General features: G+C 45.6%; 1 protein-coding gene and 1 pseudogene across 7 annotated transcripts in view; one reads left to right on the top strand and one right to left on the bottom strand.

Annotated features, from left to right (window-relative positions):
- The window catches only part of TRANK1 (tetratricopeptide repeat and ankyrin repeat containing 1), a 110,093-nt gene that overhangs the window by 20,823 nt on the left and 63,919 nt on the right, over positions 1-25,351 (top strand). For 5 of the 7 annotated variants that reach the window (XR_014822708.1, XR_014822707.1, XM_084987689.1 and 2 more), the window contains exons 2-8: positions 5,134-5,265; positions 12,473-12,599; positions 16,346-16,496; positions 18,410-18,528; positions 19,340-19,423; positions 20,014-20,152; positions 22,631-22,762. Coding sequence is in view for 5 of the 7 variants with exons in the window: in XM_084987689.1 (XP_084843815.1) it covers positions 5,134-5,265; positions 12,473-12,599; positions 16,346-16,496; positions 18,410-18,528; positions 19,340-19,423; positions 20,014-20,152; positions 22,631-22,762 (884 nt within the window). In the remaining 2 variants the exon portion in view is untranslated. Of the gene's footprint in view, positions 1-4,563; positions 4,674-5,133; positions 5,266-12,472; positions 12,600-16,345; positions 16,497-18,409; positions 18,529-19,339; positions 19,424-20,013; positions 20,153-22,630; positions 22,763-25,351 lie in introns of all 7 variants that reach the window. The other 2 variants (XM_084987690.1, XM_084987691.1) reach the window with 1 other exon arrangement.
- Positions 7,036-10,459, bottom strand: LOC100737533 (phospholipid transfer protein pseudogene; annotated as a pseudogene).

The following is a 25,351-nucleotide window of genomic DNA, read 5'->3' on the forward strand; positions in this document are numbered from 1 at the left end:
TAACATGATGATATAAAGCATGTAATAGGTGCTCACTACATATTTATCCTTTTTTAAAATTTAATTTTATTGAAGTCTAGTTTATTTACAATGTCGTGTAAATTTCCACTGTACAGCCAAGTGACTCAGCCATACACATACACATATCCATTCCAATATAGATTATCACCGAATGTTGTGTAGAGTTCCCTGTGCTATACAGGAGGTCCCCACTGATATACAGTAGTGTTCATATGCCAGTCCTGTTAGGTGGTGACTGCAAATGGAGGACACGGAAACTGCAATGTCATCAAGTTCCAATTAGGCCCCCAGGCACGGTTATGGATGCCCAAACCAACAAAAAAACATGTCCCTGACATTTCTAACCTTATCGACCAGGCCATGGATGGAGGCCCCAGGACAAAGATAACCTAAGGAACTGTTAAGCCTCAAGACAAACATAGCAGAAGGAACTATTAAAATTGTACACGACGCCCTAAATCCTCCTTCTCTCTTTTTTTTTTTTTTTTTTTTTTTTTTTGTCTTTTTGCCATTTCTTGGGCTGCTCCTGTGGCATATGGAGGTTCCCAGACTAGGGGTCCAATCTGAGCTGTAGCTGCCAACAGAGCCACAGCAACTCGGGATCCGAGCCAAGTCAGCAAGCTACACCACAGCTCACGGCAACGCCGGATCGTTAACCCACTGAGCAAGGGCAGGGATCGAACCCACAACTTCATGGTTCCTAGTCGGATTCATTAACCACTGTGCCACAACTGGAACTCCCAATCCTCCTTCTCTCTTTCCCTATCCCCCTTCCCTATTTCCTTGAGACTATGTGACCCAACACACAGACCCCAGCCTATAAAAGATGCGCTTTTCCTACCGGTGGGGAGCCTGAGTTCTCTCTGCTCAGTGTTCCCAGCCACTCTGTTGGTCAGTAAACCTGCTTGCCTTCTCACTGTTCCAATCTCTGTCCCTTTTGACTCCTAAGAAGTTCCAAACCCCCAATCTCCCCCTACCTCCCCACCCCCTCCACCTTTCCCCTTTAGTATTCATAAGTTTGTTTTCAAAATCTGTGAGTCTGTTTCTGTCTTGTAAATAAGTTCATTTGTATCACTTTTTTAAAAGTCCACCTATAAGTGATGTTGTAGACTACGTATTTATTCCTGAGGGTATTGTTTTTACGGTAAATTATCACCACTTGTATTTAACTGTTTCATCCTACAGATAGACTGCTCACCTGTTTTAAAAAAAAAGTCTCAACAACGAGGCCCTAAATGTTCAGACAGAGATATAAAGCTTTTTTCCTTATAATGAGGCTGTGATGGTCAATAAATCCTGTGGAGGCATTCCCATCATGGCTCAGTGGAAACAAATCTGACTAGTATCCATGAGAACATAGGTTCCATTCCTGGCCTAACTCAGTCGGTTAAGGATTGGGCGTTGCCGTGAGCTGTGGTGTAGGTCGCAGACGCTGCTGGGATCTGGCATTGCTGTGGCTGTGGTGTAGACCAGCAGCAACAGCTCTGATTCAACCCCTAGCCTGGGAACTTCCATATGCCGAGGGTGTGGCCCTAAAAACACACACAAAAGAAAATCCTATCGAGAAGCAAAAAACCTTCTATGTGGATGGTATTTTCCCTTCCCCCTGTCATATGATCGCACCAAGAACAAGCAGAGCTATAAGTGGATGAATACATTTGATGTCTGTTCATGTAACATTAAGAGCTCCCTCTTGGTCCCTAGAGGTGTATGAAAAAAATTCGGACAGGAATCGTTTCTGTTGTATTTGTAAATCCAGTAGAAACATTTTGTGTTTGAATTCTTCGATTAAGCCCTTGAAGAGTCTCGTTTTAATAGCATGTATCGTCTGATTGTGAAGGTGGCGCATTCTAGAGCGGTTGGAAATTCACAAAAGCTTAAGGAGGAAAATTAAAACCCTGCCTGATTCCAATGATGTGGCTGTTAACATTGTGGTGTGTTTTCAATACATTAGATGTGTCTAACGTTTCATTTGGGATTAAATGCCTTTTTATGGAGACTGTATCTTTCATTTACTAACTTGGCCTATCATTAAATGTTCTTTTACAACATGATTCTTTAAAATAACTGCGTGGTGTTCTACCATATGGATGTTCTGTAACAGATTCAAATCCGTTACACATTATGGAACATTTAGGGTTATTTCCAGTTTTTTACTGTGGCAAACATCCATAGGGTAAATCTATCCGTGATGAAGTATTGTTGCGGAAATATTGGCTCCCTCTGTACACCTATGCCAAATAGAAATGTGGAGACAGAGTCGAAGAAAACAGAAAAAGTAGCTTTAATTGCCAGGCAAAGAGGAAACACCGAAGACTGGTGCCTCAAGGATCGTAGTGAGGCGTCTTATAGAGTTCAGCAGGGCGTGATCAGCTTGTGGACATTTCTTGATTGGTTGCTGGTGAGGTAATTAATTGAGAGTCAGCTTCATCAACCTTTGGGTTCTACTACGTGCTTGTGGGCAGCCTACGGTTAATTCCTTCCACCTGGTGGGGGCTTCTGCCCCTGCAAAACAGCTCCAAGGACTTGGCTCAGAATATTATCTGTAGTCCTTGAGGAAGAACTAAAGGTCCTTGACTTTGTTGAAAGGCTAAACTATTTATTATTCTGTCTTGCTAAACTGGGGTCCCTTTTTTTCTGTAGTTTCTCACTTCTCTGATTAAATTGTTCTTAGATTGAAAGGCAGGCGGAGGACATGAGTAGGGGTCCACTCTGAGAAGTCTTCACAGGGTCCTGCTCAGTTATAGTATATTTCCCCCTATAAGCAGGATATGACAGGTCCCAACATTTGAGGTCATTCTTTTAGGTATTTCCCAGTGATACCTTGTTGTTTTAATTCTTCAATTCTTTGCTTACTAGTGAGGGTGGTCCTAGGTATCCACTCTCAATAAATTTAACAATTACTTGCACCTCTGTGAATTTTCTGTTTAGGACCTGATGCATTTCGGTCAGGGTGTTGGTCCTTTCTTTAGTGAAAAGATACTTATAAGACAAGGGTATTAACCCTTTGTCCGTTGTTACAGCCATTTCCTTTTTCTAGCTGTCCGATCATGGCTAGTTTAAAAATTATTTATTGGATACCTGACTGACAATATTTGAAAGAGAAAATGCCTTTTAATTTTTTTGTTTTGTGGCATGTGGAAGCTCCTGGGCCAGGGATTGAACCTGAGCTTCGGGTACAACCTGCACCTCAACTGTGGCAGTGCCAGATTCCTAACCCACAGCTCCATAGGGGAATTTCCTATTTTTTAATTTTTATTTTTAGCTGCATGATGCAGTGGCTTGATGTGGGATCTCAGTTCCCAGACCAGGGACTGAACCTGGGCTTTAGCAGTGAAAGCGCCAAGTCCTAACCACTAGACCACCAGGGAACTCCTGAGAAACATACTTTTGGTCTCTAATTAATCAATTCTTTAATTTTTTTTTCATGTTCTGTCATCTCTGTATAAATTTGAGCCATAGAATTGAGAGATGCTTTAATGCAAAGTCTAGGTGGAATTTTGTATTCTGACTTGTTTAGTGATGATGTGCGTCATTCTGGTACAGCTCTGCCTGAAGAATGCAGCATAGTTCAAAAGCTCAGTAAGCTCATATGGGTTTAAAATAAGCCACCGTTTCTATCTGCTTGGGTCTGCTTCCCTGCCCCCCAACCCCTTGCCAAGATTTGAAATGATACAAGTAATAATAATTATTATCTATCCAAGAATCATGCTAGTCAGGAAGGCTTTTGATAGATTTCATGACCCCTCTGGTGCAGGGCCTGTGCAGTCACCTGAAGTGTCCTCTTTTTTTTTTTTTTTTTTTTTAGGGCCACATCCTTGGCATATGGAAGTTCCCAGGCTAGGGGTTGAGTCGGAGCTATACTTACCAGCACATACCACAGCCACAGCAACACCAGATCCAAGACGTGTCTGCGACCTACGCCATAGCTTGCAGCAACACTGGATCCTTAACTTACTGAGCCACAACGGGAACTCCCGAAGTGTCCTCATTTTAAAGAGCCTGCCCACTGCCTTGCCTTGCCTGCTGCCATATTGGGAGAAGAAAATCCTAAGGGACATCTCTTCTGACCCTCACCTTTTCCTTGTCTCTTTGGTGCCTGCTTCTCAAGGCTCTGCAAGGCCCCTCCTCCACTATTTTCATTCAACAAATGCTCCCTGAGGCTCATCAGGTGGGCAGGACTCCAGGCCCTTCTTTCCACCTACCCAGGCCTCGTTTACACAAGAGAGAGATAGTAACAGGCAGCCTTCTGGATCTGGCATTTAATTTCATGACACCACAAATATTTGTCCCCATTCTATGCCAGGCCATAGGGCTACTAAATGAGTAAAACCAGAGTCATGAAAGAGGCAAGTGCTTCCTGGCGGGTGAAGCAGTCAATGACAATGACAGTCTCAGGGACAAAGACTCTGAAGTTTATTTAACTAATATTTTTAGGAAGAGAGGAGGGCAGGAGAGGCAGAGGTTGTGGCTCCATACCCTAGCCCCTTGTTTATTGAGGCCTTTAGGACTGCACTTCCCCTCTCCTTTCCATGTTCTCAGAGAATGGAAGGACTCTCAACTCCTTGTGTGAGTGGGCGATGCAATACAAGGTCAAGAGCAGAAACTTGGAATTGAGGTCAGAACCAGGAACGGCCATTCGCGACCCTTAGGCAAGTAACCTGAACCTCTTTGAGCCACTGTTTTTTTCATATGAACCATGGGGACAGTGCCTCCTTCAGGGCTGCAGTGGTGGGTAAAGGAGAGAGTAATGTGAGTGCAGGTTATGGGAATAGCTGCCACTTCGCCAGCGCACCCTACCTGCCAGCTTTATGTCATCTTGTGCGTGGAAGCAGCCTCCTTCCTCAGAGCCTTGCTGGTCATTAACACAGAATAAATAGAATCTTTCGGGCCACTGGTCCTGAGGTCAGGAAAGAACTGAGAAAGAAAACGGTCTCATCAGATCTGATACCCGGTCTGGTCTCCTGGTGGTGAGGGGTGTGGTCAGAGTGTGCCCTCCACTGGTGGGAGGGGCCAGGATCAACAACCTGCCTCTCCAGACTCTGAGCGATGCAGTTGTGCAGGGGAAGGAGGCCCTAGCAGGCTGCCAGCTTTTCCTCCATCTCCTCGCAGGATGGACCCCACAACTTACGCTGAGCTGTTGAAAGAATCTGGCAACCAGGATTTTAAGCATGGGAACTTTGCTTTGGCCATCAAGAAGTACGATGAAGCCATCCGGATTCTCTCGCAGTTATACCAGTGGGGGTAAGTGTTTGGATTTCCTCCCTGCCTTTTGTTTTGTTTTGTGTTGTTTTTAAGGGGCACTCGCTTTCTTTTGTTTTCTTCTCATTTCTTCTCACACCCCCTCCTCGTTTCTGTTTCCTTTCTCCCTCCACTTTTTATTTATCTTCTTTGCAGTGTCAGCTAAGAGACAGAGGAATTCAGGAAACAGAAAGTGAAACACAGGGGACTGTTGATAAACATTACGAAACTTCCCCTTTTGTCTGATTCCAGGATCAAAGTTCCTGAGGTGACTGAAGTCCCCAAGCCCCTCTCTTGTCATTCATTTCATCTTATTTATGCGTGCCATCAACCCCTGGCCACCGGCCACCCCGCTGGGAACTAAGGCTCCCCTCCCCCAACTTCCTCCCCCCTTCAGCTTCTAGCAGACCTGTTCTCAAATATTTTAGGATCATGAACAACCTGCTTGCAAATAATTTAGGACCCCAAAGAGCTTTTTTTGTTTTTTTTGTTTTGTTTTGTTTTTTTAGGGCCATACCTGAGGCATGTGGAATTTCCTAGGGGGAATCAGAGGGGGGTCGAATCAGAGCCATAGCCACCAGCCTGTGCCATGGCCACAGCAACACCATATCTGAGCTGCATCCTCATCCTATGCCACAGCTTGTGGCAATGCCAGATCTTTAACTCACTGAGTGAGGCCAGGGATGGAACCCATATCCTCATGGATACTAATTGGGTTCTTACCCTGCTGGGCCACAATGGAAACTCTCAAAGAGCTTTTGTTGATGTAGTTTGTAGCTACTAGTAGAGCCAATGTTACAACTCAAAACTGAGAAACGTTTAAAATATGTATTTGTTTATTTTAAAATATCAATAATAAACATGTTAACGTAATTAACATTTTAATGAAAATAACTATATTTTTCAAAACCAAAAACTTGGTGAGAAGGGTTTTAACGTCTTACATTTTTGCAAGTCTTTTTAATATCCCAGTAGAAGACATCTGGCTTCTCACATCTGCTTCTGCCTTGAGTCTCTTGTGACAGCACATGTCAGGTAGCCTCTGGAAAATTCTCCAGCCACACATGAGGGAATGAGCATGAAAAAGGCACATGCTATCTTGGTACTATTGTATTAGTTTCCTGTTGTTGCTGTAACAACTGACCGCCAACTTAGTGGCTTAAAACAATACAAATGTTTTACCTTACAGTTCTGGAGATCAGAGCTGAAATGAGTCTTATGAGGCTAAAATCACGGCGTTGGCAGGGCTGATTCCTTATGGAGGAGACTCCTCGTCCTTGACACTTTTACCCTTGAGTGGCTGCCTGTATTCCTTGGCTTGTGGTCCCTTCCTCCATCCTCAAAGCACATCATTCCAGTTTCTGCCTCTGTCATCACATGGTCTTCTCCTTTGCCATGGCCATGTCTCCTTCACTTTCCCTTTTATAAAGATCCTTGTGATTATATCATAATCCAGGCTAACCTCCTCCTCTCCAGATCCTTAAGTTAATCGCCTCTCCAAAGTTCTTTTTTGCTATAAAACGAAACATTATTTGGAGGCCATTATTCAGCCAATTACGATTGCAGAGATATATTTTTTTTTCTTTTGGGAGGCCAGACGGACTGTAATTGATGACTTGACAGTGATTACGGAATAAAATTGGGTACAATTTAAAACCCGTCTTCGCTGTGGCCCTGGAGGTTAGAGAGGACACTATAGGTGGGGGGCGGGTGCGGAAGGGGCTGAGAGGTGTTGGAGTCCTGGATGCAGCTGCTAGGGTGGGAGCTGAGGGCTCAAACAGCTGCCCTGGAGGAGGGCGGGGCACTGGATGCTTGGGGCCTCCTGGTGTCGGCAGGCCTGTTCTTCTCAAACACCTCTTGGAGCCCTTTGGCAAAGTGGAGGTCGGCCCTGATGGTAAGGAGGCCTCTGTTGTTTGTCACCACCTTGCGCACAAAGTTGATACCCTCAGGGAGTGAGATCTGCACCCCTTGCCAGGTCCGGTCATTGAGCATGGGCATCACCCCAATCTGCAGCATGGTCTGCAGAGAAGCCTGCAGTGGGGTCGGTGCTGGTGACTCCAGTGCAGACTGGTTCGAGTAGATTCTGAACCTGCGCAGGTCCAGCTGTGTGCGCAGTGCCTTCCCCCAGAGGGCCATCTTGGCGCTAAGTCCGGCATCCATGGTCATGCTGGACAGCTGGACCTCAGGCTGGCCGGGTGGGACCAGGGCAATGGTGACACTGGTGGTGACGGAGATGGTGGTGCCCGAGGGCCTGATGGTGCAGCACGGTGGTGCCATGACCTGCAGCTGCAGTTTCAGCGGAGAGTCAATCACTGCCGGGCTCAGCAGGACAAGGCTCCCAAAGTAGGTGGCCCTCAGCAGCATGTCCAGATCATGGGTCATCTTGTCCCCCACCAGCAACAGCTGTAGGGCCCCTGCCCGGAAGTAGCTGTCCATGGCAGAGTCGAAGAACTCAGAGAAGGCTGCGTACACCATCCGCTCTTCTTCCTTCAGCTGCGGCTCCACCTCCTGGTTGGGCAGGCTCCAGTTCCCCTCAGCCAGGGGATAGAAGGCCCCCTGGAATTCCATGTCCAGATTGCTGGTGGAGGCCACGGGATCTTTCAGGAGTGAGTAGTCAATGCCAACCAGCTCGTCCACAGCACCATGCACAGGCACGGTGTCCAGGAGGGAGTTGAGAAGCACTGTCCCTGCATAGTAGAGCACGGGGCAGATCTCCTGGTTGAGGAGGAAGTGCCTCCCCGAGGTGATGAGGGTGGACAGGAATTCATACACCTTCTGAAGGTTCCTCCAAAGGCTGCGTGCATTCTGGAGACAGAGGCCTGGCAGGAGACATTGGATACTTTGATCTGGCCGTGGGGTCCCGGGAGAGCTGCAGAGCTGTGTGGATGGATACACCCTCGGCTGACGCGTTGACATAGCCCCCAGTAGAGAAGCTGTCTCCGGAAGCGCAGCCCCAAGGAGCCATTGTTGATTTGTAGCATCAGGTCCTGCTCTGGCTGGAAATGGAGCTCAGAGGATGTCAGCTGCAGCTCCGTGACCTTCACTTCAGAGATGTTGTAGTAGAAGTGGCCTTCCCTGCCCTGCAGATCCGGAATGGTAATGGTCTCCAGCTCTTGCTCCAGAAAGCGCAGCCCCTCCTGCTTCACCAGCTCCAGCACCTTGCAGGTGATGCAAATTTTGCAGCCAGGGAGCCCCCCGTGAGCACCTGCCAGCAGCACTAGGAAGAGGGCCCCTAAGAGGGCTATGGCGAGTGGGCTCAGCAGTGGAGCGGGTGTTTGGCACAGTCAAGTGGGGAGGCGGGCAGCTCTGAGGATCCAGTCGGCGGGGTCTAATTGTGGAGATATTTTGACCTTGGAGACCACCTGAAATGGTCTTGGGGGACCCTCAGAAATTCCCTGATCGTACTTAGAGGACAGCCATAGTAGAGGATGCAGAGGTTGGCATTTATAGGCTGTGTGCAGCCTGAACTTATACTGAGAAATGGTGCTGAGTTAAATTCCTGATACATGGCTCCCACCTCCTCCCTCCTACGACCTGGGTGTCTGCCCTCCAGCTGGACTTGAATTGAGTGTAACTGGCCTGGGCCTGTAGTTCTATCGTTCTGCCCCCTTCCTGGTTCTGATCCTCAGAGCTGTGTCAGAGCTAGGTCTAGAGTGCCTCATTCAGGGAAAAACATCACCTTTCTTGAAAAGGTAGTGTTGTATTGTGGTTGTGGCCGTAGACTGACTCCACTTGGAGTACTCAAGTCTCAAGCTATGCTGTTTAGCAGCTCTGTGACCACTCAGGGGACATCTGCCTGCACCCTCACAGCTTGTCTTTCATAGGACCTTCCTGACACAGTTCCCCATCCCGATCACCTGCCACCTGCTTTCCTGCTGCTGCCAGCTGACATAGGGTCTCGGGGGGCATGTGGTTGAAGGGAAGGGGACTGAGGGAAGCAGAATGAGGCAGGGATGGTCGGCTTCAGCCTGGGTCCCTGGGGAGCTCTGGAGCCCGAGTTGTCCTGAGGAGCTGTCCCACTTGAGGACCACAAGGCTGACCTTTTGATTCTCCTGTCAGTTAATCACCGGTTATAGGCTGTCTGGCCCCCAGAACTTGTGCTAGTGAGTGGAGCTGGGTTAATCAGCTCAGACTGCAATAACCAAGTACCATTGACTGGGTGGAATAAACAGCAGGAATTTATTCCTCATGGTTGTGGAGGCTGGGAAGTCTGAGGTCCAGGTGCTGGCCAATTTGTTGCTGGTAGGTGCCTTTTTCCTGGTTTACAGATGGCCACAGTCTCACTACGTCCTCATTTGGTGGAAAGAAGTGGACGCTCTGGTGTCTCTTCTTATAAGGGCACTAATCCTATCATGAGGGCCCCACTCTCATGACCTCATCTAAACCTAATCACTTCCCCAAGGGCCCTGTCTCCAAATGCCAGTGCACTGGGGATAGGGCTTAAACATATGAATGGGGGGGGCACAATCCTTCACTGGGGTGTAACTTCTTGGGGAGAGGGCAGCTCCCATTAGACTGAGGATAAATCTCTGCAGAATGGGGCCCTAGAAACCCCTAGCTGCAGCCAACACTCATTCCTGCTGGGATAGCTGCATTGGCCCCGGTATCTGGGCAGGACATATGGCATCTACTACACGGCAGTCATGGCTCCCTTGTCCCTTGTCACATACCCAGTGATGGTCCCACTGCCATTCCTGGTGCTTCTGGGTCCTCACCCTTCACTTGGAGGGAATGCAGGGCTGTGAGAGGAGTGGGATACACAGAGCATTGCGGGTGGGAACAAAGTAGAGGAGATTTTTACTTTGCTTTATTTTTGTAGGTATCTGTATTACCTAACTTTTCTATTTGTATTATTTTTACAATTGAAGTATTGAATAAACAGAGAATCATAAGCCTTGCTTTTTCACCTTGTGTGTCTTGAATTCAACCGTGCTTGGGCTTGTGTTGACATACTATGGTATATTTTGTATTTTCCTTCTTCCAGCCTGGTTTCCGTTACAGCCTTGCAGCTGTATGACCCCAAGACCCAGGCAGGAGAGATCCTGCCCTGTTCTGCTTTAGAGGCTTGCTTTGGCCTTCCCCCAGCTATACCCTCCCCACAGGTGGGAGTCTGGGGCCAGGGATTTCATCCACCCAGAGCCCTTGCCTGCCCTTTCATTCACGCTCTGGGTACCAAGACCTGGGGATTCTTGTCCATGGACCCTATTCCCAGGGCCTGCATAGGCCTCTTACGCACAGCTCATTCTTTGGAGTGCTGCCCAAGGTCAGGGGTGTAGACAGAGATTGGAATTGTGTTTTCTGCACTGCAGGAGGAAGGCTGAGATGGAAAGAGAAGAGGGCCTGACGCAGTGCCTATAGTTCTAAATTTGAAGCTTGGGAGTTCCCGTCGTGGCGCAGTGGTTAACGAATCCGACTAGGAACCATGAGGTTGCGGGTTCGGTCCCTGCCCTTGCTCAGTGGGTTAATGATCCGGCGTTGCCGTGAGCTGTGGTGTAGGTTGCAGACTCGGCTCGGATCCCGCGTTGCTGTGGCTCTGGCGTAGGCCGGTGGCTACAGCTCCAATTCAACCCCTAGCCTGGGAACCTCCATATGCCGCGGGAGCGGCCCAAGAAATAGCAACAACAACAAAAGACAAAAATAAAATAAAATAAAATAAAATAAAAATAAATTTGAAGCTTGCCTTTCAGTTATTATAGAATAGAAGGATAGGACATATTTTATCAAACATTTGTAAGCTAGATTTATGATCTTCAAATACACTAGCCTCCTCCGATAGGATTTTCTGTGATGATGAAAATGTTCTATAATAGAGAATTTGGCTATTGAGTACTTGACAGGTGGCTTAATACAACTAAGGAACTGAATTTTAAATTTAATTAATTAATTGATTTTTGCTTTTTTTTTTTTTTTTTTTTTTTGTCTTTTTGTTATTTCTTTGGGCCGCTCCCGCGGCATATGGAGGTTCCCAGGCTAGGGATCTAATCGGAGCCGTAGCCACTGGCCTATGCCAGAGCCACAGCAACGCGGGATCCGAGCCGCGTCTGCAACCTACACCACAGCTCACGGCAACGCCGGATCGTTAACCCACTGAGCAAGGGCAGGGACCGAACCCGCAACCTCATGGTTCCTAGTCGGATTCGTTAACCACTGTGCCACGACGGGAACTCCTGATTTTTGCTTTTTAGGGCCACACCTGTGGCATATAGAGGTTCCCAGGCTAGGGGTCGAATTAGAGCTTCAGCTGCCAGCCTACGCCACAGCAACAAGGGATCCGAGCCATGTCTGCAACCTACACCACGGCAGCACCGGATCCTTTAACCCACTGAGCGGGGTCGGGATCAAACCCGAGTCCTCATGGATCCTAGTTGGGTTCATTACCACGGAGTCATGATGGGAATTCCCTGTTTAATTTTAATAAATTAAAATGGCTACACGTGGCCTGTGGCCACTGTATTTGATAGGGAAAATTAGCCATGTTGAGTGTGGGCCCAATTTTCTGCTCTGGCTTTGGGTCCTGCACATGTCCAGGTGGCCCTGCCTATGTAGTAGAACAGGGCTCATCCTTCATCTTTTGTTGGGTCTGTGGGACAGTGTGGCCATGTGTTCTGATGAGCTCTGCTTCCATTCAGCATGAGCGTGTGTGCATGTATGGTGGCTCCCAGAGTGTCTGGACTCTGAAGTCTGGGTGGAAACTCCCATCCTCTCCATCCTTAGGAACAGTCATCTTTTTCACTACATCTTCACCAATGGTCTCTAAAGAATAAAATGACCTGTGGAGGAGTTCCCACTGTGGCGCAGTGGGTTAAGGATCCGGCATAGTGAATTAAGGATCCAGTGTTTCCACAGCTGTGGCATACATTGCAGCTGTGGCTCAGATTCTTTCCCTGGCCTGGGAACTTCTATACGCCATGAGCGAGACAACAACAACAACAACAAAAGACCTATGGAGATGAGTAGGAAGTGGACCCAATGCGTTGAAAGGTGGGAGCAGAGGATTTGGGAGTAAGGAAGGGACACTGGCACATTGCAAATGACCCAGACTTTCTAGGTGATGACAGTCAGGTGTAATAGGCATCACTGGGACATTTCCTGCTGAAATCCTGTCACGATGGCAGCAGCCAGCACCAGAACAGTGGCGTTCAAGAACTGTGTTCTGTATTTGCAGGATGATAGAACTATTTACCAACTACCAGTTTGTCCTTTCTCACAGGGTTCCCCCCAGAGATTTGGCTGTGCTGCTGTGCAACAAATCCAATGCGTATTACAGCCTTGGGAAATGGAAAGAGGCATACATGGCTGCCAAGGAGTGTCTCCAGTGGGATCCAACCTACATGAAGGTACAGTGACAGCTGGTGCTTCGGCTGCTGCCTCCTTCCTCTTCACCTTCCTTTTTCCCTTCCTTCTGTTAAAAATGGAAACACTAGGAGTGCTTCTCATTCAACTCTCTTTGCACTTATGACAGATGTGCACAGAGCATGTGAACGGTATCTGGAGAAGAGTAAGCACAATGGGAACCAAATGTTGAAAGGCATTTGCAGGGGAGAGCAGAGCTGGGTCTCTTGGTGGATGGGGTCCATGGAGATTCCAGCGGAACTTGCTTTGTACTGATGTAGTTGCAGCAGAATTCATAGCCCATTCATGTTCTTTGCTGTTTGCAAGGTTCATTTTAGCAAAGCTTTTTTTCCAAATGCAAGCTAAATAGAGACCCTGATACCAGTTCTTCAGAAAGCATTTCTGATGGTGAAAATCAGATCCCTTTGGAAGGATCAGGGAAATCTGAGAGGCCAGTAAGTCCTTAGGTTATTAGCAAAGGTCAATAGATGATCATTTGATTGTTTTTCAGCTAAAATGCTCTGAGTGGCCATTATGCACAGTACCTTGCTCGTGCCTCAAGGCAGACAAAGGGAATGGAAGATACCAGCTCAGCCAGTGTAATTCAGGCCAGGGAGAGGAAAAACATACACACAATATCAGAGGCCTTAATTTATTTTATTTTTTCAATTTTTTATTAAAGTATAGTTGATTTACAATGCTGTGTTTAGTTTCAGGTGTACAGCAAAGTGATTAAGATATATATATATATCCACACACATATACATATTCTTTTTCATTTTCTTTTCTATTATGGTTTATTAGAGGATATTGAATGTAGTTCCCTGTGCTATACAATAGGACCTTGTTATTTTTCTATTTTATATAATAGTTTGTATCTCCAACCGAAGTCCTAATTTATCCCTCCCCCACCACCTTTCTCCTTCTGTAACCATATGTTTGTTTTCTATGTCTGTGAGTCTGTTTCTGTTTTATAAGTTCATTTGTGTCATATTTTAGATTCCACATATAAGTGATATCCTATGGTATTTTTCTTTCTGACTTCACTTAGTATGATAAACTCTAGGTCCATACATGTTGCTGCAAATGTCATTATTTCATTTTTTATGGATGAGTAATATTCCACTGTGTTTTTTATATATGTGTGTGTGTGTATGTATATATCACATCTTATATATAATATATACCACATCTTTATCCATTTATCACATATGTATGTGATATATATATACACACATATTTATCGTGTGTGTGTATACATGTATATATGTATGTATGTATATACCACATCTTCTTTATCCATTCATCTGCTGATGGACATTTAGGTTGTTTCCATGTTTTGGGTATTGTAAATAGTGCTTCTATGTACATTGGGGTGCATTTATCTTTTTGAATTAGAGTTTTCTCCAGGTATATGCAGAGGCCTTAATTTAAATTGCATTTCTGAAAAATAAATAAATAAATAAATTGCATTTCTGGAGCCATCCCAGGCAACATACAATTAAGTGTCAAACTAGTGGTGAGACAGTGTATAGAGAGGCTCCATCCATGATGAAGTGGGAAAAGCACAGCCCTTTCTTCCCCAGGCTCTGCTGTGTACTGGTTTCAACCACCTGGGTGAGTTAGTGTTCTGGTCTAAGCTTTCATTTCCCCAGCTGGCAAGTGGGATAATACCTATGTCTTAGAGTTTCTTCGAGGAGTAAGGAGACATGAAGTGAAGCTGTTGACACTCAGTAAATAGGGATGTGTATTGTATCCTCATGGTCTACATTTTGCAGATGACTGTTAGAAACAGAACACAGTGGGAAGTGTGGGGAGGTTTGACTTACTGATTACTCCAAGGAGGGAGGGAGCTGTGTATTTAACATTAAACCTCATCTATTGGAGGATGGATACTTTAGAAATTATTGTATAGTTTTGAAAATGGGACTGCATTCCTTTTTTTTTTTGCTTTTTAAGGCCACACTTGTGATTTGTGGAAGTTCCCAGACTAGGGGTTGAATCGAAGGTACAGCTACCCGCCTACACCACAGTCACCACAATGCTGTATCTGAGCCATGTCTGTGATCTACACCACAGGTCACATCAACGCCGGATCCCCTACCCATGAGTGAGGCCAAGGATCAAACCCACCACCTCATGGTTCCTAGTTGGATTCCACCTGCCGGAGTCCTGCTCCAGCTGGACCAGGGTTTCCCAAAGGATGGGTGGCGTCGGCGAAGGAATGGACACAGGCCTGGTGGTTATGCAGGACTGCTCGTTTATTGCTTGTGCAAGCTTAGCTTATATACATTTTTTGTTTCCTTATATTATGTGTCATACATCCTTTGACAGTTTTTAACTTTCCACTCCATCGAATATTTCCCCATGATTTTACGTATTAGGGGGGACATACACAATGTTCCTTTTCTTTGTACTTTCCTCTTAACCACTTAGAATCAGATGTACTCATGACTATGACCTCATTCTCCTGGGGCTGAAAAGTGTAAACCCATTAACTACCTTACTCTAGATATCTCTTTGTTCTTCCTAGACTATTAAACCTAACTATTTTCCATTAGTAACGGTCAGGGAAGCCATGACTTTTACACTCTTTGGGGTTGGGCCAATAGACCTGACATATCAGCTCACAATTGCGTGGACAGGTACAGCAGCCCCATATTTTCCTAAATTGTTTCTAGTTGCTAGGTACAAACTGGACCAGTTTTCCTCGTGTCAATGCCCCGTAACAATTGTAATTATTAACCATTCCCTGGCAAGGAAAATGACTTCCTTTCAGAATATTAAATGGTTTATGCCCTGGCCTATTATCAAACTTCCATTGGAGGCACTCCCTTCCTGTAAGCATTCTACTGGGGACTTTTTTAGAGAGGGGCAATCCCCGAAGTAGAGGATGGATAGAAAAAGAGGAAATTGTAGGGATTTTAGGGATTTCTGGCAGCTTATGAGTAAGCACTAATCCCCGACGTTTACCCTCTCCTGGGCCTTATTTTGGGGCGTTTTGATTTGGCAGCAATTCCCCAGCTTCCGCAGTTTTTATAAACAACATAAGCGGACAGAGAAGAAAAAGCAGGACCGCCGCTTTTCCAGACATGCTGTGCAGTCTGTGTCCTTTGGTCTCCTTGACTTTGTCAAAAGGAAAACCTTCAAGAGTGTCTCCCGGCAGTTATATATAGGCCAAACTAGACCATTTTCCTCTATTAATCATTGTAATTTTCCTCTCTGTACAGAAACCAAATTGGTTTTTTTGGGGGGGGGGCCTCTGGTGTATACATTGCGTATAATGTGGAGCTGGGGTAAAACAGTGCTTGCAGTTACCACTGGAAATTGTATTTACTTCAACTGAAAGGAGCAGGGAACAACTGTGTTGACATGACAATCTCAGTCTTTTCTAGAACACTGTAGTCATAGGGATTTTTCATTCCTCCTTTGATTTGAGGCGTGAATACATAAACCACACCCGTAACTGGAACCAGGCCTGCTCCCTTCTATCTGGGTCCTATGTTAGATGCTGCACATGTTGTGGACTTGAAAGTGATTGTTTTCTTGCCAGTGACACAAGGACAGGAACAATGTGGCAGGGAAGACAGTGTGGAAATGCTGTATTCAGAGCTGATTAGACATCTGGGTTTACCTGGAAGTCTGACTCCTGCAGTTCATTTCCTCACATCCTCAATCTTGCTCTTGCCTTTCCTTTGGCAGCACATTGGAAGAGATGAGGGCATCATGGTTTTGCTCTTTTCCCTTCCAGGGGTACTACCGGGCTGGTTATTCCTTGCTGCGGTTGCTCCAGCCTTATGAAGCTGCTCGTATGTTTTTTGATGGTCTTGAACTTGTGCAGGGCAGCCAGGACCAGACCCAGGTTGCTGATTTCCTCGTGGGAGTCTTCACCACGATGGGCAGTAAGTCACTCCTGGGGGAGCCCGCCTCTTCCTTCCTCCCTTATTTCTTTCTCTCTCCTTCTTCCTCTTTCTCTCCCTTCCTTCTTTCCTTTTTTCTTTCTTCTTTCTTTCTTGTCTGTCTCTTTCTTTCTTTCTCATTTTCTCTCCCCCCTCCCTTTATTTCTCCCTTTTTCTGTCTCTCTCTTTCTCCCTTCTTTCCTTCCTTTCTTTTTCTTGTGACTTTCTTTGAATGGCTCCTGGGAACTCAGGCTTCTGCAGAGATAAATTACAGGGTGTTTCTTTGTGGCTTATTTATGTCCTTTGAATAAAACTGGTTTTCACACTAGAAAGTACATGGGAAGCTTTGGTGGCTCAGGCCTTTGTGGAAACAACTTCGTCTTTTTGCGCAAATCACTTAAAGCTGTCCCAGTTTTCCAATTTTGTTTCACACTTTGTAAGTTTTCTGCGTTGCTACCTAGAGGGATTTCCCAACTTATGTGTTTATGTGATTTTTGCACTTTCCTGTGATTTTTGCATGTATTTCTCTAGTGTGTCCTCTTTGCTGTGAAAATAATTTGAAGGGGCTGATGGAGGGGCCCATGGAAGCTGACAGTGGGTGCCCTGTGTTGCTGCTGCAGCAGGGGCCCCCATGCACCCAGTCAAGGAAGGACACAAGGGGTGCTTTTCCATTGCTCATAGATAATAGTCTGAAGACCTGGCCTGTGAGGTGTCTTTGTCAATGGCCTGGAATTGTCAAGAACAGAAAACTAGGAAACAGTATAATATGCTCCCTGCCAGGGACAAAGGAGCTATTTCCCTGGTTGTCATAGTGCAGTCTAAAGTTCTGCCAATGGTCAGGCTGTTGATTTCGGATACTGTGTTTGATCAAATTTAAGACTGCACTAATTTAAGATGTGGCACTAATTTATGTTCTGCCATCAAGACAAGGTCAATAGCAGCACATGACTTGATTATAGAGATGGTAGAATGTGAAAAGTGGCACATGTTAGAATTGCTAGAAAATGGTCTCAGCCTTCAGAAATGAGGAAATTACTGCCGACATAGATTCAACTGATAGGAGATCCAAGTGTTCCTATTGCGATTGTAGGAAAGCTGCTGCTGTGGTCTGTGGATGGAATCCTACAGATTTTGGCAAGTTTGGCATAGAGAGGGGGCAAGAACAGTGTCAGGCAATGAGTGGGAAGTGGGAAGGGGTTAGAGGTGGGCTCAGTCCTGGCCCTCAACACAGAAGTAAGTGTCCTGACAGGTACTATGGGGTCACAGCTCTCCTCTCAGCCTTTTGCTGATAGTGACTAAACCCCACTTCCCTTTCCTCTGAATCTGATGCATGGCCCATTTCCTACACTTTCTCAATGTCCTCTCTGTGTCTTTCATTTATTTATGTATTTATTTATTTATTTATATTTATCTATTTTTTGCTACACCCATGGCATGAGTAAGTTCCAGGGCCAGGGATTGAACCCATGCCACTGCAGTGACAGTGCTGAATCCTTAACCCACTGAGCCCCCAGGAAACTCCAAAATACCTTTCTTTTTGCTATCTTAAGTTTACCATTTGACTGTATATGGTCTTTTTTTTTTCTTTTGCATTTTTAGGGCCACACCTGCAGCATATGGAAGTTCCCAGGCTAGGGGTCAAATCAGCTGTAGCCACCGGCCTACACCATAGCCACAGCAATGCAGGATCTGAACCACATTTGCAACTTACACCACAGCTCACGGCAATGCCAGATCCTTAACCCACTGAGTGAGACCAGGGATTGAACCCACATCCTCATGGACATTAGTTGGGTTATTAACCTGCTGAGGCACAAGGAGAATACCCTATGGGTGGTGTTAATTGGAGGGCCTTTTCTTAAATGTTCTAGAATTTCCCCAAGTTAAAATTTCTAAACTCTGGAATGTTCTTTCAGGTGACCCCATTGTTTTGCAAAGTTTCTTGCCCTGCTTTGATCATATTTTCTCTATTGGCTTCTCACCTGAAGTGTGGCAATCTGTGATTGAAAAGTTGGCCAAGAAGGGATTATGGCACGTAAGTAAAGAGAGGCGGTTCTCTTGTGGGGAAGGTGCATCCTTGATTAAATGATTTCTTTCTGCTGGTGCCAGGGGATTGTAATTGAGTACTTGCTTGTCTTGATGCCAAAATAATGTTTTAACTGTAACATCATTAAAGATGGACAGCCCCTGAGCTATATTAGTTCACTGGTTTTCATTTTTTAAGCTAGGAGGAACATTCAGTTTATGGCAGCCTCAGTCCTTGCTCTATCTCCACATGAGCAAGGAGTCCAGATGCTAATGGAAATGTTCAATGAGGAAAATAAACAATTGCATATCGTCTTCATAATTCTCTTTACATGGCCTTTGCTAGCAGGGCCCAATGACCTGCCTCTGTTTCTCAGAGGGTCTCTGTATGACTTCAAGGGGCTGTTATACCCACAGGTAGCAGTGAGGCCAGCGAAGCCAGGGCCAGAAATCCGTAGGATGGAGGAGCCCAGTGGAACCTGGAAATTAGTGCCACACAGGGGCCTCCCCAAATCTGAATCCTCTACTTTCTATTCTGGGCTAATTCCTTCCTCTATGAGCCTCATTTCCTCATTTGTAAGTTTCAGGATATAAACCTATTCCCTCCTGGTTGTGGTGAGGATTAGAAGTCATGGACCAACAGCACCTGATAACAATATCAGCTAGTGTTCGGGAAGTTGGCCAGAGACCCTCTGATTATCATGGCTCAGCCCTAAGAGCTGGGCAGGCAACTTACAGTAAGAGACAGGGTTAGAGGGTGTCTGGTTTCTTCTTTTGTTTGTGTATTGGTCCAGCTCTCTCTGTTTCTCCCCTTCCATCAGTCATTTCTACTTCTGTCAGCGAGAAAAGACCGACTACCGAGAAATCTCCATGTCCCAGATTTATCACTGAAAAGTCTCTTCGAGGTAAGGTGGCTTCTTGACACGTTTGGTTTCAGGTCAGGCCCCTTCTGGCTTGTGGCATTTGGGATCTTCCCCTTCTACCGCCTCACTGAAAATTTGTTCTGTATGGTAATTTTAGGCTTGGGCCACAGCAAATAAGGGTTTTACTGATTCTAAGCTTTATGGGTGGGAGAGGGAGGAGAGGGAATTGGATGAAGGCCATCCAAAGGCACAAACTTCCAGTTATACGATACATAAGTACTAGGGATGTCGTGTACAACGTGATAAATGCAATGAACACTGCTGTGCGTTATATAGGAAAGTTGTTAAGAGAGTAAAGCCTAAGAGTTCTCATCTCACAAAAATTTTTCTTTTTAAATTCCTTTAACGTTGTATCTGGAGGAGATGATGGATGTCCACTAGTGATAATCATTTCACGATGTATGTAACCAAGTCATTACGTGGTGCATCTTAAATGTTTACAGTGCTGTGTGTCAATTATATCTCAATAAAACTGAAAGAAAAATAAACACAGACTTTATGGGGAGCGAGTTTGAACTTTCATATTGATGTGGAAACTGCCATAATTCTTCCTGTTTTTTTTTTCCCCCCAGAAATATGTCTTCATTGGACTTTATGAGAAAATGGAACAGGTGCCCAGGTTAGTCCAGTGGCTCATCTCCGTTGGTGCAAGTGTGGAGACCATAGGACCATACCCTCTCCACGCCCTCATACGCCTCTGCATCCGGGCCCGTGAGTTCTCTCCCAAGGGTACAATCGTCCATACTGTCCTCCAACTCAGACCCCAGGGACTGTGCTTCGCTCAAGGGAAACCAGAATGTGGCTACTTGAATGTGGAATAGTCAGATGATCTGAATGGTCAGTGATTTGATTATCCAGATGAATGAAGGCAGCAGGGAAATAGCATCATTTTTCTTCCTCTGGGGACCTCGTAGCTACAGGAGGCCTAAACCAAAAGGAATCTGTGTTCTCAGACAGATCCTGGCAGCAGGGTGGAGCCCTGGGATTCAAGGAGGGGCCTTGGGACAGATAGCCTTTGCTGGACAGAGGTCTCAGGACAGCTGTGGAGCTTCCTCCCATTGGCAAAGGCAGCTGTGGTCTTTTTCCGAGTTTATTTTCCCTCTAGCCCAAAGGACCAACTACTGTGGGTGAGGGAAAATCCCAAGGGAACTACTGGCGATCACTGATGTTGTTTGCTTGTGGTTCTTTTAAAGGACTCTTATTTTCATAATTTTTTTCTTTTTTTCAGTTTTCACCACCTGGCTATAGGATTTGAATTTTAAATTATTTTTTATCATTAAAACACACACACATACAATATCCACATTTACACTTTAGTAGAAGCCTGTCCCCCTCCCCCGCTCCAAACAGGGAGCATCACTGCTGGACACAGACCTGTATCATCTATTTTTTTCTTTCCTTTTTAGGGCTTAATCTACAGCATATAGAAGTTCCCAGGCTAGGGGTCGGATTGGAGCTGCAGCTGTCAGCCTATGCCACAGCCATAGCAATGCCAGATTCAAGTCACATCTGTGACCTATGCCACGGCTTTCAGTAACACTGTATCCTTAACCCACTGAGCGAGGCCAGGGACCAAACCCACATCCTCATAGATACTAGTTAGGTTCTTTCCCACAGAGCCATAGTGGGAACTCCTGACCCATATCCTCTTAGAGCGAGAAGGAGGCAAGAGAACTGGTCTACACTGTCTTCCTCTTCTAGACTAGAGCACCTCAGGATGGGAGTGGGATAGCCAGGGGCCTGGGACCTGAACCCTATCTTTGCTTCAGCCAGATTGATCCTGTTGTTATCCATTTCATCTGTTGGAGAATTCATAAGAGATTTTACTCTGACACAGGGACTGGTGGATGAGACATTTAGAAGTGTAGAGTCTGATTAAAAGCAGACTAATCCACTCCTCCCAGTTTGAAATTAGATGGGCCTCTGGGATGAAATCCATGATTCTTCACTGTATCTACTTGTTATGTTTGTTCCTGCGGTTACAGGCAGGTACAGATGAGATTGAGTCTTTTTTATTTTGTCTTTTTTTAGGGCCGCACCCATGGCATATGGAGGTTCCCAGACTGGGGTCAAATTGGAGCCATAGCTGCCAGCCTACACAGCTCACCACAATGTGAGATCCCAGCCATGTATGCCACCTATACCACAGCTCATGGCAACACCAAAGCCTTAACCCACTGAGTGAGGCCAGGGATGGAACCTGAGTCCTCATGGATACTAGTCAGGTTCATTAACCACTGGGCCATGACAGAAACTCCCAGAAATCAAGTCTTTGATTTTATCCCTGATTCTTTTCTCAAAGGAAGAAATAATTTGAAATATATGTCCCACTGACATATATGGTAATGTATTAGGGTCATGATTACTGATGGGGACATTCTTGGTGTCCTGCCTAGGTACTTTTTAGGACCAGTGCCCCTATCCCCACGCGCTGCATCACAGCTGCTGCCTTGGCCTTGGAGCTGCTCTTTGCCAACAGGCACCCCCTCCCTGGGAGGTGCTCCTTCCACTGCACCTTCCTCCCTGGGGGCATCTTTAGCTTTTGATTCACACATACCAGGGTACACAAGGTGAACCCCTGCCTCTAGGTGGGTCATCACTGTGGTGCAGTTCCTGCTCCAGAGCTCCCCCTGGGATCAAGCTGAAGCCAGGGCCACCTCTCTGCCTGCCTGGCCTCCCTCCCCCTCTTTCTTCCAAGCTTCCTCCATTAATAAATCCCTGTACAAGAATCCTGTCTCGGGCTCTGCTTCTAGGGAATCTGACTTTGGTTTACTATGAATAACTTTCTAGGACTCATCCTTTCGATTCACAAACTCTGTGTCCACACCTGCTTGTGAAGAGTGACAATGTGGGGTACCTTGTTTCCCCAGTATAGGTATGGTGCACAGTGATTTGCTTTGCTGCTTTTCTGGGTGTTGAAAATAACATCAGGTAATTCCCACCCCAGCACAGTGAGTTAAGAATCTGATTGCAGTGGCTGGGGTCGCTACAGAGGCGTGGGCTTGATCTCCGGTCTGGTGCAGTGGGTTAACGGATTCAGTGTTACTGCAGCTGTGGCATAGGTGGCAGCTGCAGCTTGGATTCAATCTCTGGCCTAGAAACTTCCATATGCTTCGGATGCAGCCATAAAAAAAGAAAGAAAGAAAAAAGTAAAAAAATGAAAATAACATCAGTAACTCATTCCTTCAGGGGAAAACCATCTTTTCAGGTGGTTAATGGACTACAAGCCCGAGTGGAAAGGTCGCATCAACCAAAAGGACGAGGATGGCCGTACTGTCCTGCACATCGTGGCCGCCCATTCCCCAGGGTACCTCATTAAGCGTAAGTGGCAGCACCACAGGGAGGTTTGGCTGTGGGTGGGGCAACTTTAGGCACTAGGGAACCCACACAACTGACCAGAATATGTTCCATCCTGTGTCAGGCTCTAATAGTCAAAAATATCAAATTATGCATTGCTTTATTTTTCTCCTTTGGCCGTGGCGTGCAGTGGCTTGATGTTGGATCTCGGTTCCCAGACCAGGGACTGAACCTGGCCTGCAGTGGTGAAGGTACTGAATCTTAACCACTAAACCACCAGGAAACTTCCTATGCATTTTTTTATTTCTTGTATTATATTTTCAGTTTGCTTTTCATAAAGAAGTTTGCTCTAATATATTTAATGCTTGAAAGTCTTATCCAGTGATATTCTTCTGGAGCAAAAGTACTTATATGACTTTAAATTTTAAAAAAATTTTCAGGAGTTCCCATCGTGGCACAGTGGAAATAAATCCGACTAGGAACCATGAGGTTGCGGGTTCGATCCCTGGCCTCGCTCAGGCCAGGGATGAGGAGTTGCTGTGAGCTGAGGTGTAGGTGGCATATGCGGCTTGGATCCTGCATTGCTGTGGCTGTGGTGTAGGCCAGCAGCTGTAGCTTTGATTAGACCCCTAGCCTAGAAACCTCCATATGCTGTGGGAGTGTCCCTAAAAAGCAAAAAAAAAAAAAAAAAATTTTCAGAAGTTCCCTGGTGGCACAGTAGGTTAAGGATTCATGTTGCTGCAGCTTTGGCACAGTTCACAACTGGGGCATGGTTTCAATCTCTGGTCCAGGAACTTCCACATGCTAGAGGTACAGCCGAAAGTTTTTTTTCTGTGATTTAAGACTCTAAGCATTCATTTTTTCAGGATTTAATTGTCACAAAATTATTATTACTACAGAGATCACCAAAGCAGCAACATAAATATATTAAATTTTCTATAAATAATTATTAAAGGTAAAAATTTTGGAGGAAGGTAAAAGGAGCATGGATCATGGTGCTTTTTAAAAGGGGCTTGGCGGAGTTCCCATTGTGGCACAGCAGGAATGAATCCGACTAGTATCTGAGGATGATGGTTTGATCCCTGGCCTTGCTTAGTGGGTCAGGGATCTGATGTTGCTGTGAGCTGTGGTGTATGTTTCAGACTCGACTTGAATCTGGTATTGCTGTGGTTGTGGTGTAGGCCAGCAGCTACAGCTCTGATTCAACCTCTAGGCTGTGAACTTCCATATGCCGCGGGTGCAGACCTAAAAAGCTTAAAATAAAAAAATTAAAAGGTGCTTGGCAAGTACCTAATTTTACCTTTGGTTGATACTCTGGAGGTCAGGAGTTTTCATCTCCTTTGGGGCAATACTTAGGTAATTGCATTAGTTCTCTGTACTATGTAACAAATCATTATAAATTTAGCCACTTAAAATGACACATTTATTAGCTCATTATTCTATAGAGGCCAGTAGTCTGGCGTAATATGACTGAGTTTTCTGCTCAGTGTCTCTTGAGGTTAAAATCAAGCAATTGCTTGGGGCTGTGTTCTCATCTGGAGTTCTGGGCCCTCCTTTAAGCTCACATGATTGTGGCAGAATCTGGTTCCTTGTGGTTGTAGGACTGAGGTCCCAAGTTTCTTGCTGACTGTAGCAAGAAGCTGCTGTCAGCTTCCGTAGACCACACATATTCTGTCTTATATGGACTCCTCAGTCTTCAAAGTCAGCAGGGGAGAACTTCTTGTGCATCAAATCCCTCTCATACTTTGAATCTCTGCTCTCTTCCATCTCTGACCTCTGGGTCTTTGACCTCATTTAGGGCTCATGAGATCAGGTCAGGATAATCTCCCCATCTTAAGGTTAACTGCTTTGGGACAATAAATATATTTTCAAAGTCTCATCACAGCAGTGCTTAGATTAACATTTAAAGGGATAGCTTGGAGAAGATGTATGTACACCAGGGGTTGGGGATCTCAGGGTCTGTCAGAATTCTACCTATCACAGTGAGATACTTGATGGGTTGGGTATGACTTTTTAATTTTTGTTGTTTTTTTGCAAAATGAGAGAAAGCAGTTGTGATTGGGGAGATGGGGAAGAAGAACCTCATGAGCAGGATGATACATGGAGTAGAGGTACTTTGGTAATTGCATTAGTTTTCTATACCATGTAACACATCACCATAAAGGTGGTGAATTTTAAGAAAGCATGAGTGTGGAAGCTGGGAATCAGGCATTGATTCCATGCTCAGGTAAGTACCTCCAGGGATACACCTCTTACATTCTGAAAGCTATTGCTTCTATAATCACAGGGACACATTGATGCTTGACAAATAGAGACGTCAAAGCAGCAAATGGAGCTGGCAGCTAGAGGTGGGGCTGCAAGGGTTGAAACAGTGACAAGAAGACCCTGATGCAAAAGCAATTGCCACTTTCTTCTCCAGTCCCCAGACAGGCTTTTTTCTGGAAGTATATTCTGTTTCCTCTCTAGGGAATAAAGAAAGCTGAAGTCACAGCTTGCTGTCATCCTTACAGCTGTAACTGTTGCTTAGTAACCAGATTCCCCCTCTCCTTGCTTGTTGCCAAGGAGAGAGGAGAAAGGTAGAGAGGAGCGCACTTCTGAACCTCTTAAAAGCTA

Source organism: Sus scrofa, chromosome 13 (genome assembly GCF_054392235.1).
Source record: "Sus scrofa isolate SSC_HxYL_T2T_F1_AM1 chromosome 13, Sscrofa_HxYL_maternal_Yorkshire_Landrace_v2.0, whole genome shotgun sequence".
NCBI lineage: Eukaryota > Metazoa > Chordata > Mammalia > Artiodactyla > Suidae > Sus > Sus scrofa.